Here is a 14,202-nt window from a genome sequence, read left to right on the forward strand (position 1 = left end):
CCTAAGTTTATTATTTTAAAGAATGATATATGAAGGACAGGGTTTATATTAAGATTCACATCTCAAAATAAAGGGTTTTTTTCTTTTAAATGAGTTTCTTCTTGACAAGTATCACTGAGTGAAAAATGTTTTGAAGATATTTATAAACGATAATATTAACTGATATTTAAGGTTTTTGCTCTAGGATAAAGTTGGAGAATTTGCTAAACTCAGTAAAATTGAACTCCTTGAAGCCACTGAGAAGTCAGTTGGTCCTCCAGAAATGCACAAATACCACTGTGAACTCAAAAACTTCAGGGAGAAAGAAAAACAACTAGAGGTATTTATAAATAGACAACTCATTTTGTGTCTGTCATTGATTTCTATGTCTCAAAATGTGGGAAAGTAAATAGTAGTTCTGATTCATTGAGTGCATTCATATATTTGTGATTTTTTTTCACCTAGGATTTTGTTGCTAACATTAATTAAGTTAGGTGACAAAAAGTGGGTATGGATTTTATATAAAGTTTGACATTTTTGACTATCATTTCATCAAATATATGTTATTAATTGAATTTCTAAAGCAGCAGTCCCCAACCTTTTTGGCACCAGGGACCGGATTCATGGAAGGCAGTTTTTCTATGGACGGGGTGAGGGGTGGGAGATGGTTCAGGCAGTAATACGAGCGATGGGGAGCAGCAGATGAAGCTTCACTCGCTTGCCTCCTGCTGTGCAGCCTGGTTCTTAACAGGCCGTGGACCGCTACCGGTCCACAGACTGGGGATTGGGGACCCCTGTTCTAAAGAACCAATAATAGTATTATAAAGTATTTTTTTTCTCTCAGTAAGTTTCAGTGTTATTCTTTTATTCATTCAGTATTTACTAAACACCTGCTATATGCCAGGCACTGTGTAAGGCTTTGGGTAATACAGCAGATATGTAGCTTTTAATATAGTGTCTCTGTTGAGCCAGTTCTCGTATTTTTTTCAGTTGTGTGAGGATGGACTTTGTAAAAGAACTGTACATTTAGTTGCAGTGTTTGATTTTTATTGTCACCTTTAATAAATAAATTAAAATGTTCTTTTATATCATATCATTTGAAAAGGTGTTTTATTTAATGAATCATTTTCCATATCTCAGCAGCTAAAATAAATTCAGTAAATTTTTGTAATGAGAAATCTTGTAAACAAATGCTTTCTCTTAAACTGTAACTGTCTGTACTTGATAATGAGTTTTATTATAATTTAATACTATTTTTATTGTTATACTTATTCAGAGTGAATGGCCAAAGGAGTCGTAATTATTTTATCCTACTTTATATACTCTGTCGGTCCTTTTACTTTTCCCCACGTCAAACAATCTTAACACACCCCTCTGAAACACTCACTGAAACTACCTACCAAACTCTGAAAGAAAACAAACGTATTCTACTAAGCTCTGAGTACATTTTTGGCATTTGTTAATTCACAATATAAAGGCTGAATTTTAGCTTTCCTTTATCTCATTTCTAAGTCCTTCAGTCATTGGTATTTATAACATAGTAATCATAATAATACCACTCTTCATTTGTATGTGATGTCAGAGCTTTTGTTGAGCTTTCACCTATAGTAAGTTGAGTTGCTTCTACCCTTGAGGTGAATGGGGCAGATACCTCTCTTCTCTTTAGGCAAGAAGAGTCCAGGCTTAGAGTTGTGGCAGGGCTTCCTCACAGTCCCATAATTAATAAATAGTAGAACCTAGACCAGAATTCAGGTGTGCACATTAGTTTCACACAGTTCTTAAGAACTCCTATGGAATCATTTATTGTGAAATTTTGCTAGCACTGTACATTTTTCATTATTAAAAGCTTTGACCTTTTGTCTTTCTTCAGTTAAACTAATTGTTAAATAAATATTTATTTTAGACCTCATGCAAAGAGAAAACTGAATATCTAGAGAAGATGATTCAGAGGAATGAAAGATATAAACAAGATGTGGAGAGGTTTTATGAACGTAAGCGACATTTAGATTTGATTGAGATGCTTGAAGCAAAAAGGCCATGGGTGGTAAGTGTGAGTTATTAAAGGTGAAAATAGTGATTCTTTAATTAGCAGAAAAGTTATAAAGAAGGCACTAATTACTGTATATTCAAATTAGGTGCTTTTGTTCATTTTTGCTTTGTATATCATACATAGTAACATTTATCTCTTTCTTTGTGTTATTATATAACTGTGTGCTATGTTGTTGTTATTGCATAACAGATAACAGTTGATTAAGTCTGTGCCCTTAATTTTTCCAGATTTGAGTCAACAGATAGTTTTGTTTTATAAAATGTTAATGAGCTAAAAATGTTTACATATGTAAAAATTAAATCTTTGAGTGTCCTCAGGTCACTGAGAATTTACTTTGAGTGTGCTACTAATATCAGCTTCAGCTGCAGACAAAGTTGAAGGATATTAATTGTAATCTTCTGCTCATTATGCTTCATAAGCTTACTGAGGCTACTGTTTTTAGTCACTCTGTGATGTATACTGTTTAAAACCACAGTTTGGGCCAAAGATTCATTTCCCTCAGTACATTACTTTTCAGTGGGTGGAACAAAATAAGAAAGTTTAGTAATGTTTTTAAGGCTAGGATGGAAATAATTATTAGATTGGAGAAATATGTGGCTTTATTTGTGAACCTTCTCCCACCCACCCTAACCCCACCACCCCTGCTTCACCCTATCCTTTCCCGTAATTCCATTTTCTTAAACTTTTTTCTTTCTTCAGCTCATTTTGATTAGGTTTATCCTATGTCCATTATTATTCTTGCACCTGCTTTATGTTTGTCTTTTGAAGTCTTTTGATTTCTCCCTTTTCTTTCAAGATTGATTTCAATCTTTTTTCATTTTTTCCTTTTTTTGATTTACTGTAATGTTTATTTGTATTCTTTTCTTACCTTTCTTCATCTCATTCATTCTTACTATATGCTCTCTTACCACTCCACTTAATTTTTTTAGCAAATATTTATTAATTCCTGTGACGTGACAAGCATCATTTTCACCTGGATGCTATATTTTGGTTTTCTCTTGAGCCATTTTACTTTTGTTTTTTCATTTTTATTTTTCATAACTGAGTTTCTTTTGGTTCTTTATATGTTTTTGAATCCCTTCTTTATTGAGAGACTAGAGGAGGTCCTAGTGTTAGAAGCCGTTAGGATGTAAGTTTCAATAACAGGAAGGGATGGAAGACAGAGAGTCTGCCCTAGTGATAGAGATAAGTGCTCAGTGAGTATCACTGAGTTAATCATTATGTTGGTATTTACTATTTTTGAAGTTGTTTCAGAGGGCAAATTTTTTATTAATAGACCTGCCAAAGGGATTCAAAACTGTCTTTTTCATAGATTTGGTTTCTGCTTGTACCTTGATTTTAGTATTTGTGTTACTTTAAGCTAGGAGTGCATTAACTTCTCTTTCTTGAATTCGTTACAAGGAATATGAAAATGTTCGTCAGGAATATGAAGAAGTAAAATTAGCTCGGGACCGAGCAAAGGATGAGGTCAGAAAACTTAAAGAAGGGCAGATTCCTATAACACAACGTATTGAAGAAACTGAAAGGCAGCGTCACAATTTGGAGGCTCGAATCAAAGAGAAGGTACTTTTCTGGCTCAATTTTGGATTTCCTGTATTTTATTTTAGCAAATACAAAAATATTTTGCAGGTCTTTTAAAATGTTTTGTAGATTTACTTGTTAACTTTAGTTCCTTAAGTTCTTTTACTAGGAATTCTACTACCACAGGTCTTTCAAGGTCCTAATCATCACTTGCTACTTTATAGGAGCTTGCTACTCTATAGAAATTCCAAGATATAAAAAGAGAAAAATGAAATGTGATTGTTTTTAATAACAGGAGGATCAGAGTAGTATTCCTAGAAACATTTAACTCCTTTTGTGAATTTATTATACATGCTTTGTAACTATATACCCATTTGGAGGAATGTAATATAAAAATCCTGATGTTTCTTGGAATAAATAATATAATGGCATATGGAATATTCCCGATATTTTGAAAATGTAAATTTAAATTTTTTGTGATCATGGCTTTTAACGTTTAGGTGAGATTTTGGAGTCAGATATTGTTTTGAGAATGGACCCTGCAATTCTATATAATCGTTTCTAGGATAAAATAACATGAGGAAATAAATGTGAAGAGATACAGAAACATATGTATGCATATTGCTGCAGCTATTTTTAATATCTATATGAATAACCTTTCATAGATTTTCAAATAATTGTTGGTATTTTGGGTGATAATTATGAATTTAGTTTGAAAGAAATCATGGAAAATCATTGTGGGTAAACTTACATAGCAACTTAATATTTGGATGAGTGGGGTCACATAATTGCCTTGCTTGAATTTTTAACTAACTTCCCCTCTTCTGGTTCAATCTTACAGGCAACAGATATTAAGGAGACATCTCAAAAATGCAAACAAAAGCAAGATGTTATAGAAAGGAAAGATAAACATGTAAGATCTTGTATTGAAATTTTTGTTATGTTAATTTGCCCTAACTTTTGTGTTCAGGTGTAGATTATGAGACACCTTCTTGTTTGGGAATTGTCTGAGATCCTCCTCATTCTCTATTTCTTAATCTGTGAGGGGAACTAAGCTTTGGAAGTATAGCACTTGCACAGAGGATAAATGGGGAAAATGGCTCTAAACTACTCATAGATATGCATTATAGGGTGCAATAGATATGTATTTAATAGGGTGATGGTAAAATTGGATTTAGTTATCTTAATAGCAGAAATTAAATTATAAGGGATTTATTCTGTTGTTTGTTTATATTAAGAGTTGGGTATTTAAAAAGCTGATTATAAATTCATTGTGCATGGATGGGACTTGATGACAAAATTATTTTAGGATAATTGGGCAAGAAAGTGGGCTTTTTAGCTAACAGATCCCCAAATGTATCTGGAGTTCTGTTCTCCAGGACCATTCAGAAACTAAAGTTTGAATTACCTTTCTTAGGGATAGATGCATGTCTTGAAGCATTCCTGGTGTTTAAAGCATGACGTTAATCTCTCAGTTTTCAGCCTTACCCCTTTTCCTATGCCTTTATCTTCAAGTTCCAATCCTCTTTCATTTAACTTCTCCAGAGAATAAACCTCACATTTTCATGACAGAAGCTTGCTTGCTAGCATTAGTGCTCAAGGTGTGTGCATAGAGGTGGTGTGAAGGCATTGGGGTAGGAGGATAGTGTAGGGTTGGTAGGGGTAATTCTCTATGTGGGGTGTGTGTGTGTCTCTCTCTCTTTTTTTTTTTTAATTTACTTTGGAAGACTCAACAATAATGTATTTATAGCAAAATCTCCCTTCTCTAAATCCCTCTAAAGTATGTACAGGGCAGTCACCATTGTATACAAATAGCTGGTGGAGAAATAAAGACTCCACAAAATTAAACGACTTGCAGAACTCAGAAGTAGCTCCCAGTGCCGCACTCTACTTTCCCCAATATAAAATAACATTTTCCATAAAAATCTTACTTAATATGTAATGTCTTTATACTTGAAATTTCCTAGTTCTAAGAGTCTCCAGGATATTTTTTTTTTTTGCTCCATTTCTGTTATTTAGTTAGAGTTTAGAAGGAAAAAGGCACAAAGATTCACCTTTAAAACCCCAAACGGGAATACTAAGTTGATAGGTTGTCTAACATTGAACCATCCTTGCATTTTGTCATAAATCTTACTTGGTATTTTAATACGTTCCTGGATTCAAATAGAAAATCTTGTTTTTAGGATTGTTTTGCACCATCTGAGATTGACCTAAAATTTTTATTCCATCCTTAACTGGTTTTTTTTAGTGTTATGCCAACCTTTTAAGTAGTTTAGTACTCCTAAAACCAATGTTTTCTTTTTTTCCCTTATCATAATTGCCAGTTTGTCACTTTTGTAAGTTCTTGAATTTTTAGCCTTTCTTAATTTTTAATACATTTTAGGGTATAAATTTTTTTTCTGGTTATCATTTGGTTATACATCTCATATGTGTGATATGTACTGTTTTTCTGTTTAAGATTTTATAATTCTCATTTAAATGTTTTTGTTTAAGCTTACATAGGAGTTCTTACTGTTTCAATTTACATGGATATGGAATTTTTAAGCTTTTTAAAAAATGTGTAGTTCCAGTTATATTGCTTTATGGTTAATAAATGTGGCCTTTATGACTTTGTTTTAGAATTTTTGGAAACCTCTCTTGGACTTTTATATTTGGTTTTGTAGGTATTCTTCATATATTCAAAAAGAATGTATTCTGTCTTTACGGGTGGTTTTTTATACATGTAAATATAGATATATAGCTATATATATATCAGGCTTACTATAATTATGCAAATGTTCTACTTATTTTTTTTTCTTACCAACCTGACATCCATTTTCATAATATTTTTTTTTAATAGCTACATTATTTATTTATTTATTTATTTATTTATAGCTGTGTTGGGTCTTCGTTTCGTGCGAGGGCTTTCTCTAGTTCCGGCAAGCGGGGGCCACTCTTCATCGTGGTGCAGGGACCACTCTTCATCACGGTGCGCGGGCCTCTCACTATCGCGGCCCCTCCTGTTGCGGGGCACAGGCTCCAGACACGCAGGCTCAGCAGTTGTGGCTCACGGGCCCAGTTGCTCCGCGGCATGTGGGATCTTCCCAGGCCAGGGCTCGAACCCGTGTCCCCTGCATTAGCAGGCAGATTCTCAACCACTGCGCCACCAGGGAAGCCCTGACATCCATTTTAAAGTATCAATACCTTCTTCTGTGAATGTAGATTTGTCTATTTTTCCTTGTAATTGTATTAGTTCTTGCTTTCTAGATTTTAAAGCTTTATTGTTTGTTCTTTCTGCATCATGTTTTTATTTTATCTGTTTAAAATAACATATACTGGGTTTTGCTTTGTAATTTTTTCAATTTGGTGTGAGAGACACTTTTTCATACAGTAAAGGAGTTTAACCAGTTCACATTTACCATTGTTTTCTACTTCCTATGCTTTTTGTTTGATTCTTCCTATTGCCCTTTCTACTTTCTGTTGCTGTTGATTAAGGTTTTCTTATTCCATTTTTTTTCCCTAAAGTTATATATTCTAAGCCTATTCTACTGATTACTCTTAAAGTTTAAATAACATATTTTTCTTAATAAAAAAAGTTAATCAGTATTTTCATTCTACTTAATTAAGATCAGAATCTTAGCAGGCTTTTATTTCTTTTTTTCTCCACTTCATGCCAGTGTCATCAGAAATTTTACTTGTCAGTTTTTTAAGATGTTATTTTCTACTATCTGTATTTATTTAGACTTAATAATATATTTATTGACTTATTTGATCATGTTACTGCTTATATCACACTTCTTATGAGTCTTTCTTTTGAAGAGGTAGGAATTTTTTGGGTTTTTTTCTTACTGGCTATCTTCTGTAGGTGTTTTAGAGATGTTCTTTGGGTGATAAACTTTCTGAGTCCCTGTATGTTGCAAACTATCTTTTTTGCAGTTACTATGGAATATTAATATGGCTGGATATTGGATTCTAAATTACAAATTTTTTTTTCCTTAGCACTTTGACAGTCTGCCTCAGTGTCTTCCTGGGTCTAATATAGTTGGCCCTCCATGTCCATGGATTTTGCATTCGTGGATTCAACCAACCACTGAGCAAAAATATTTGGGAAAAAAAAATATTCCAGAAAGTTCCAAAAAGCAAAACTTGAATTTGTTATACACCAGCAACTTTTTACATAGCATTTACATTATACTAGAGATGATTTTTAAAAAATTTTTTACATTTAATCTAATTTTGTTTATGTTTGCTTTGGGATGGGGCATAGATCACTCCGTAAAAGCATACAGTAAAAACAAAGTATGTCTTATGTACAGCTTTAAAACTACAATAATGATGTACCTTTGCATCCCATAATGATGCGTGTAGGTTGTATGCAAATACTATGCCATTTTACGTAAGAGACTTGAGAATCTGTGGATATTGGTAGCTGTAGAGGGTGGGGGGAATGGAGAGGTGCTGGAACTAATCCTCTGAGGATACCAGGGGACAAGTGTATTGTTCCTGAAAAGTAGCAGATATGAGAGGTAGGCAGAGACTATGTTAGGTAGACCCTTGAAGAAAAAAGAAAGCAATTTGAATTTGATTGTAAATGCAGTGAGAAACTATAAGAAGGCTTTGAAAGTTTTTAAGCCATAGAGAAACAGTATTTCATATATTCTATTTATTTGTACATTCATTTATTTTTGGCTGTGTTGGGTGTTCGTTGCTGTGTGTAGGCTTTCTCTAATTGCAGCGAGCAGGGGCTACTCTTGAGTTAAATATTTTCTATTGTACCATTTTAATTCCCTTGTTCTTTTGCTGTGTATTTTTTGAGCTATTTTCTTAGTGGCTGCCTTTAGAATTACAAATAACATCTTAATTTATGATAATCTATTTCATATTAATATGAACTTGAGTAGTATACAAACTTTGCTCCCATATAGCTCCATTCCCTTCTCCTTCCTTTGTGTTATTGTCATACCAGTTACATTTTTAATCATTATAAGCCTATCAACGTAGTTTTATAATTATCTCTTTATATAGTTTCATTTTTGTGGCAATAATTGTGTGATTCTCTGACGCCAACTTTGTGTCCTATAATTCATTTCAGTTCTGATACTAACTACTTGGAATTAAAGCAGATTTTACAATTTCATGGCTCAGTCTCACAAGACAGTCCTGGCTTTACATGCCAGTCTCAATTCCCCAGACCTCAGATTTCCTACTCTTCTCTCTGACTTCACTACAAATTCAGGGATTCCCACAACCCCCCTCCACCGCCAACTTCAGGTTCAGTATTTGCTAGAACGACTCACAGAACTCAGGAAAATGTTACGCTTAACAATTACCAGTTTACTATAAAGGATACAACTCAGGAACAGCCAAATGAAAGAGGTGCATAGCACAAGGGTATGGGGGGTTAGAGTGGGGCAGAGCTTCTAATCCCTTTCTGGGTGCACCACCTTCCCACCATATGGACATGTTCACTAACCCAGAAGCTCCATAACCATGTTGTTCAAGAGTTTTATTGAGTTTCATTACCTGGATATGATTGATTAAATTATTGGCTGTTGGTGAGTGAGGTCAATCTGCAGCCTCTCTCTACTCCTTGAGGGCAGGGGGTGAGGCTGAAAGTTCCAACCCCTTAATCATGTGGTTGGTTCTTCTGGCAATCAGTCTCTATTCTGAAGCTGTATAGGGGCCCTGCCAAGAGTCATCTTATTAGCATAAAATCAGGTATCTGCAAAAGGGGCTTAGTGTGAATAACAAAAGACACTTCTGTCACTCAGGAAATTCTAAGGTTTTTAAGACCTCTGAGTCAGGAACTGGGGACAAAGACCAAGTATATATTTTTTATTATACCACAACAGTTGTCTTTTATATCAGATAGGAGAAAAGAAGAGTTACAAACAACAGATACATTTTTACTATCTCTTATTTACATATGTAGTTACCTTTACTGGTGCTCTTTATTTCTTTGTGTAGATTCAAGTTACTGTCTAGTGTCCTTTCATTTCATTCTGAAAGACTTGCATTAGTATTTCTTGTAGGGCAGGTCTGCTAATGATGAATTCTACCAATATTTGTTTATCTGGGAATGTGTTAAGTTTTTCTTTGTTTCGGAGGGATAGTTTTGCTGGGTATAGAATTCTTGGTTTTCTTTCAGTACTTTGAATATAACATCCCACTGCCTTCTGACCTCCATGGTTTTTGATGAGGAATCAGCTATTAATCTTATTGAGGATCCCTTGTACATGATGAGTTACTTTTTTCTTGCTTTCAAAATTCTCTCCTTTTCTTTCAGCAGTAAACTATGAAATTTCTAGATGTGAGTCACCTTCGGTTTATCCTGCTTGGAATTAATGGAGCTTCTTGGATGTGTAGATTAATGTTTTTCATCACAATTGGGAAGCTTAGGGTCATTATTCTTCAGATATTCTCCCTGCTTCTTTCTTTTTCTTCTCTCCTTCTGAGACTCCTATTACACATATTTTGATATATTTAATGGTGTCCTACATTCTATTTCTTTTTCTTTTTCTTTTTTTCTGTTCCTCAGACTGAATACTCTGAATACTCCTCTGTTCCTCAGACTGAATACTTTCAATTGACCTATCTTCAAGCTCACTTAATCTTTGCTTTGCATGTTGCCATGATTCCACTAGTGAATCTTTTATTTCAGTTACTGAACTTTTCAACTGAGAATTTCTACTTGACTCTTTTTTTATAATTTCTCTCTCTATTGATATTCTCTATTCAATAAGACATTGTTCTCTTACTTTCTTTTCCTTAGACATGTTTTCCTTTAGTTCATTGAACATATTTAGAATAGCTGTCTTAAAGTCATTATTTTGTAACTATTTCTGGGCTTCCTCAGGGACATTTTTTGTTGACTGCTTTTTTTCCTGTGTATGGGTTATACTTTCTTGTTTTGTTGACTGTGTTTTAATTTTTTGTTGAAACTGTAAAGTTTAAATAGCAGGATGTGGCAACTCTGAAATCAGTTGTCCTCCTTTCACCCAGGCTTGTGTTATTTTTGTTTGCTGATGATGATGTTGCTGTTTTTGTTTTTTAATTACTTTCCTAACTCTGTGAATTCTGTGTTCTTTGTCATATGTGACTGCTAAAGTCTCTGCTCAGTTAGTTAGTGGTCAGCTAATTACTGGATAGGCATTTTCTCAAATGACTATAATGTCTCCCAATCTAGTATGTCTCCCAGTCTTTGTTGAGGGTCTCTGAATGCATGTTGGTTCACACCTTCAACACTCAGCCAGGCATTGTTTTCACTTTCCACCAAGATTCTGTCCTCAAATACTCCCTGAATTGTTGAAAGCTTTGGTTAACTTCCAGTGCTAGTTTACAACTCTGTTTCAGCTTTCACTTCCTGTTTGCACAGAATGTTGTGAGAGATAAGGGCCTCCTCAGGTCTTTCTAGGGCATGCATACAGCCTTGGCCATGCACAGTCCGAACTCAAGCATGCATATGGCCTTCTAGATTCCCAGGAGCTACCAAAACTTCCTATAGGCATCGTATTCTCCAGCTTTTTCTTTTTAAATTTTTTGGTTAGCTTATTGTTTGCCACACTTATCTTACACCAGGCAGCTCTGTTGTTAAACAATTGCCACTGATTGTTTTTGGCAGCTTCCTCCAAGGAAAAGGGTCTTTTGCAGTGTGCAAGCTATGGAGTCAGGTCAAATGAAGACAAGGCTTGCAAGTAAGGTTTTCCTGGAAACTGCCAGACAGATCAGATAACGATAGTTCTCTGAGACTGAGAATGTGAAAGTTCTCTAACTTTGTGACCTCTCCCATAGCTCCTAGGCTGCTGATTTCACTATGACTGTGGGCTGTTGGTTTTCAAGGCTGCCAAGGAACTGAGGAGCGGGGAATAGGAATAGGGCATGTTCAAAACACCACAAAGCTTGTTGTTTTTACCAAGATTCGAGCATTTTTCTTGAGTAAATGCCCTCCGGCTTGTTGAAAAGCCTTTGGTTAAAATTCCAGAGTTCTGAAAGAGTTAATTTTGATAATTTTTGTCAATGTTTTCATTACTTTTCTGGAGGAGAGGATTTTCAGAGTTCCTTTGCCATTCCTGTTGACAGCCAAATCTCTTCTATATCTACAGAAAAATGTTGCTAGGATTTTAATGGGACTTGCATTAAACGTATGTCAATTTGGGGAGAATTGAAATCTTTACTATGTTGAATCTTCAAAACTATGAACACGGTATGTCTCCATTTATTTAGATCTTTGATTTTTTTCCATCAACATTTTGTAGTTTTCAGCATATAAGTTCTCTGTGTTTTGTTGGATTATACCCAAGTTTTTCTTTTGATTTTTCTTTTTCTCTGTTCCTTATTTTTTTAATGGTTTACTTGGGGTGTTTCTTTATAAGCAGTCATGTCATCTACAAATGGAGACAGCTTTATTTCTTCCATTCTGATTTTTATGCCCTTTATTTCCTTTCTTGCCTATTGCACTGGCTAGAAGTTCCAGCACTGTGTTGAATAAGAAGGTTAGAGTGGACATCCTTGCCTTGTTCCTGGTCTTAGGAGGAAAGCATTCATTTTTTCACTATCGAGTATAATGTTAGCTGTAGGGTTTTTTATAGATGAGGAAGTTCAGGAAGTTCTGCTCTATTCCTGTGTTTCTGAGAATATCATGAGTGAGTGTTGGATTTTGTCAAATGCTTTTTCTCCATATCTATTGATACGATCATGCACATGTTCATTTTTAGCTTGTTAAAATGATGGATTACATTTATTTTTGAATATCAGATCAACCTTGCATTTCTGAAATAAACCCTGCCTGGTTATGGTGTATAAGTTTATAACTCCTTTTCCTTATTGTTGAATTCTGTTAGCGAACATTTAAAGGATTTTTGTGTCTATCTTCAGAAGTGATACTCTGTGGTTTTCTTTTCATACTTGTCTGCTTTGGGTATCAAGATAATAAGTAGCTTTTTAAAATGAACTGGGAAGTGTTCCCTCCTATTCTCAGTTTTGGAAGAGATTGTGTAGAATTTGTGTTAATTCTTCTTTATATATTCTGAATAATTCTCAAATAACACTATCAGGGTCTGGAGATTTGTTTTTGGAGTTTTGAAATTATGAATTCAATTTACTTAATAGTTACAGGGCAATTCAAATAACCTATTTCGTATTGGTTGAGTTGTGGTAATTAGTGGTTTTTTTAAGGAATTGGTCCATTTTGTCTAAATTGTTAAATTTATGTGTGCATAAATTCTCTTATTATCCTTTGGATGTCAGTAGGTTCTGTAGTGATACTGTTAACCCTGTTTCATTCCTGATGTTGGTAATTTGTGTCTACTTTGTCTTTTTTTTTTTTTTTTTTGGTGGGGTATGAGGGTGGGGATCATTCTTGCTAGAGGTGTGTTAATGTTATTGTTTTTTACAAAGAACCAGCTCTTTGTTTCATTGGCTTTTCTCTGTTATTTTTCTAATTTCATTAAGGTTGTTCATATTTTTATTACTTCCTTTCTTCTGCTTGATGTGGGTTTGTTTTGCTCTTTTTCCAGGTTCTGCTCAGATTATTGATTTGAGACTTTTCCTCTTTTCTTGTGTTTATGCACTTAATGCTATAAGTTTTCCTCTCATCACTGCTTTACCTGTGTCCTGCAAATTTGGATATGTTGTATTTTTATCTCTGTTCACTTTGATTTTTTTTTTCCACTTTTCTTGAGATCACGATTTGTTTATCCATTCATCTGTTGATGGACGTTTAGGTTGTTTCTGGTTTAGGGCTATTACCAAAAAATGCCGTGAGTATTCTTGTACAAGTTCTTATGTAATATAACATATGCTCTCATTTCTTTTGAATAATTTCCTAGAAGTGACTATCATAGGTGTACATATAACTTTTGAAGGAATTGCCAAACTGTTTTATTAGCAATTGATTATTGCTAATTGACCAAAATGATTATTAGCAATTTTTTGTAGTTGTAATTGATAAAAGTTGACTTGTGATTACTTAGAATTATTTTAATGATTCTTCACCATAAATAATTTGAGAAACACTGCTTGGAGTAGCCCTGGAGGGGAAGATTTAGGTAGCTACAAGAACTCTCCTTACATTGTATAAGATAAAGCAGAGTGAGTACAGATGGAGGTAGGTTGATGGTTTTGAAAGGAGGAAAAGTACTCTGATCAGAGTACTCTTGATTTTAACACTGCTGTTAATGAAATATGAGACAGGGTCATTAGCTGGGTGAGGAGAGAGCCTTTAGCAATATAAGATTGAGGAAGGAGGAAAAGATGTGAATTCATCTCAGAATGAGAGCATACATTTATTAGAAAAATGTAGTAGGTTTTTCTGAGAGTTCTGAGTGCCTGTTTAAGTTTTGTGGCCATAAATTTGAAGTAAGACCTGTTTTCAAGAGTTTCTCCAATTAGTTCAGTTGTTTAGATACAGATAAATAGAAAGTATATATTTAGGTTTAATAAGGACTAAGCTTTTTCCTTGCTAATGTGACATAGGAATGGTGGAGGGTCAAGAGGCTTTTGCAAGGGAGTGATTCTAGAGTTGTGGAACCTCAGCCAGTTAAGGAAAGAAATGAGGGGGATGGTGGATTGTGAAAAGGTAGTAGGGTCAGTGGATTACAGGACCCTATGCAGTCAAAGGATAGTTGCAGTAGGAAGACCATAGTAAGTAAAATGTAAGGAAAGGAGATGGTGAT

General features: G+C 34.4%; 1 protein-coding gene across 3 annotated transcripts in view; it reads left to right on the forward strand.

The window, feature by feature from the left end:
- The window catches only part of SMC5 (structural maintenance of chromosomes 5), a 97,168-nt gene that overhangs the window by 33,149 nt on the left and 49,817 nt on the right, over window positions 1–14,202 (forward strand). For all 3 annotated transcript variants that reach the window (XM_057548879.1, XM_057548880.1, XM_057548881.1), the window contains exons 5-8: window positions 185–319; window positions 1,883–2,023; window positions 3,431–3,592; window positions 4,392–4,463. In XM_057548879.1, the coding sequence (XP_057404862.1) occupies window positions 185–319; window positions 1,883–2,023; window positions 3,431–3,592; window positions 4,392–4,463 (510 nt within the window). The remainder of the gene's footprint in view (window positions 1–184; window positions 320–1,882; window positions 2,024–3,430; window positions 3,593–4,391; window positions 4,464–14,202) is intronic.

This window comes from Balaenoptera acutorostrata, chromosome 6 (genome assembly GCF_949987535.1).
Source record: "Balaenoptera acutorostrata chromosome 6, mBalAcu1.1, whole genome shotgun sequence".
In the NCBI taxonomy this organism is placed as follows: Eukaryota; Metazoa; Chordata; class Mammalia; order Artiodactyla; family Balaenopteridae; genus Balaenoptera; species Balaenoptera acutorostrata.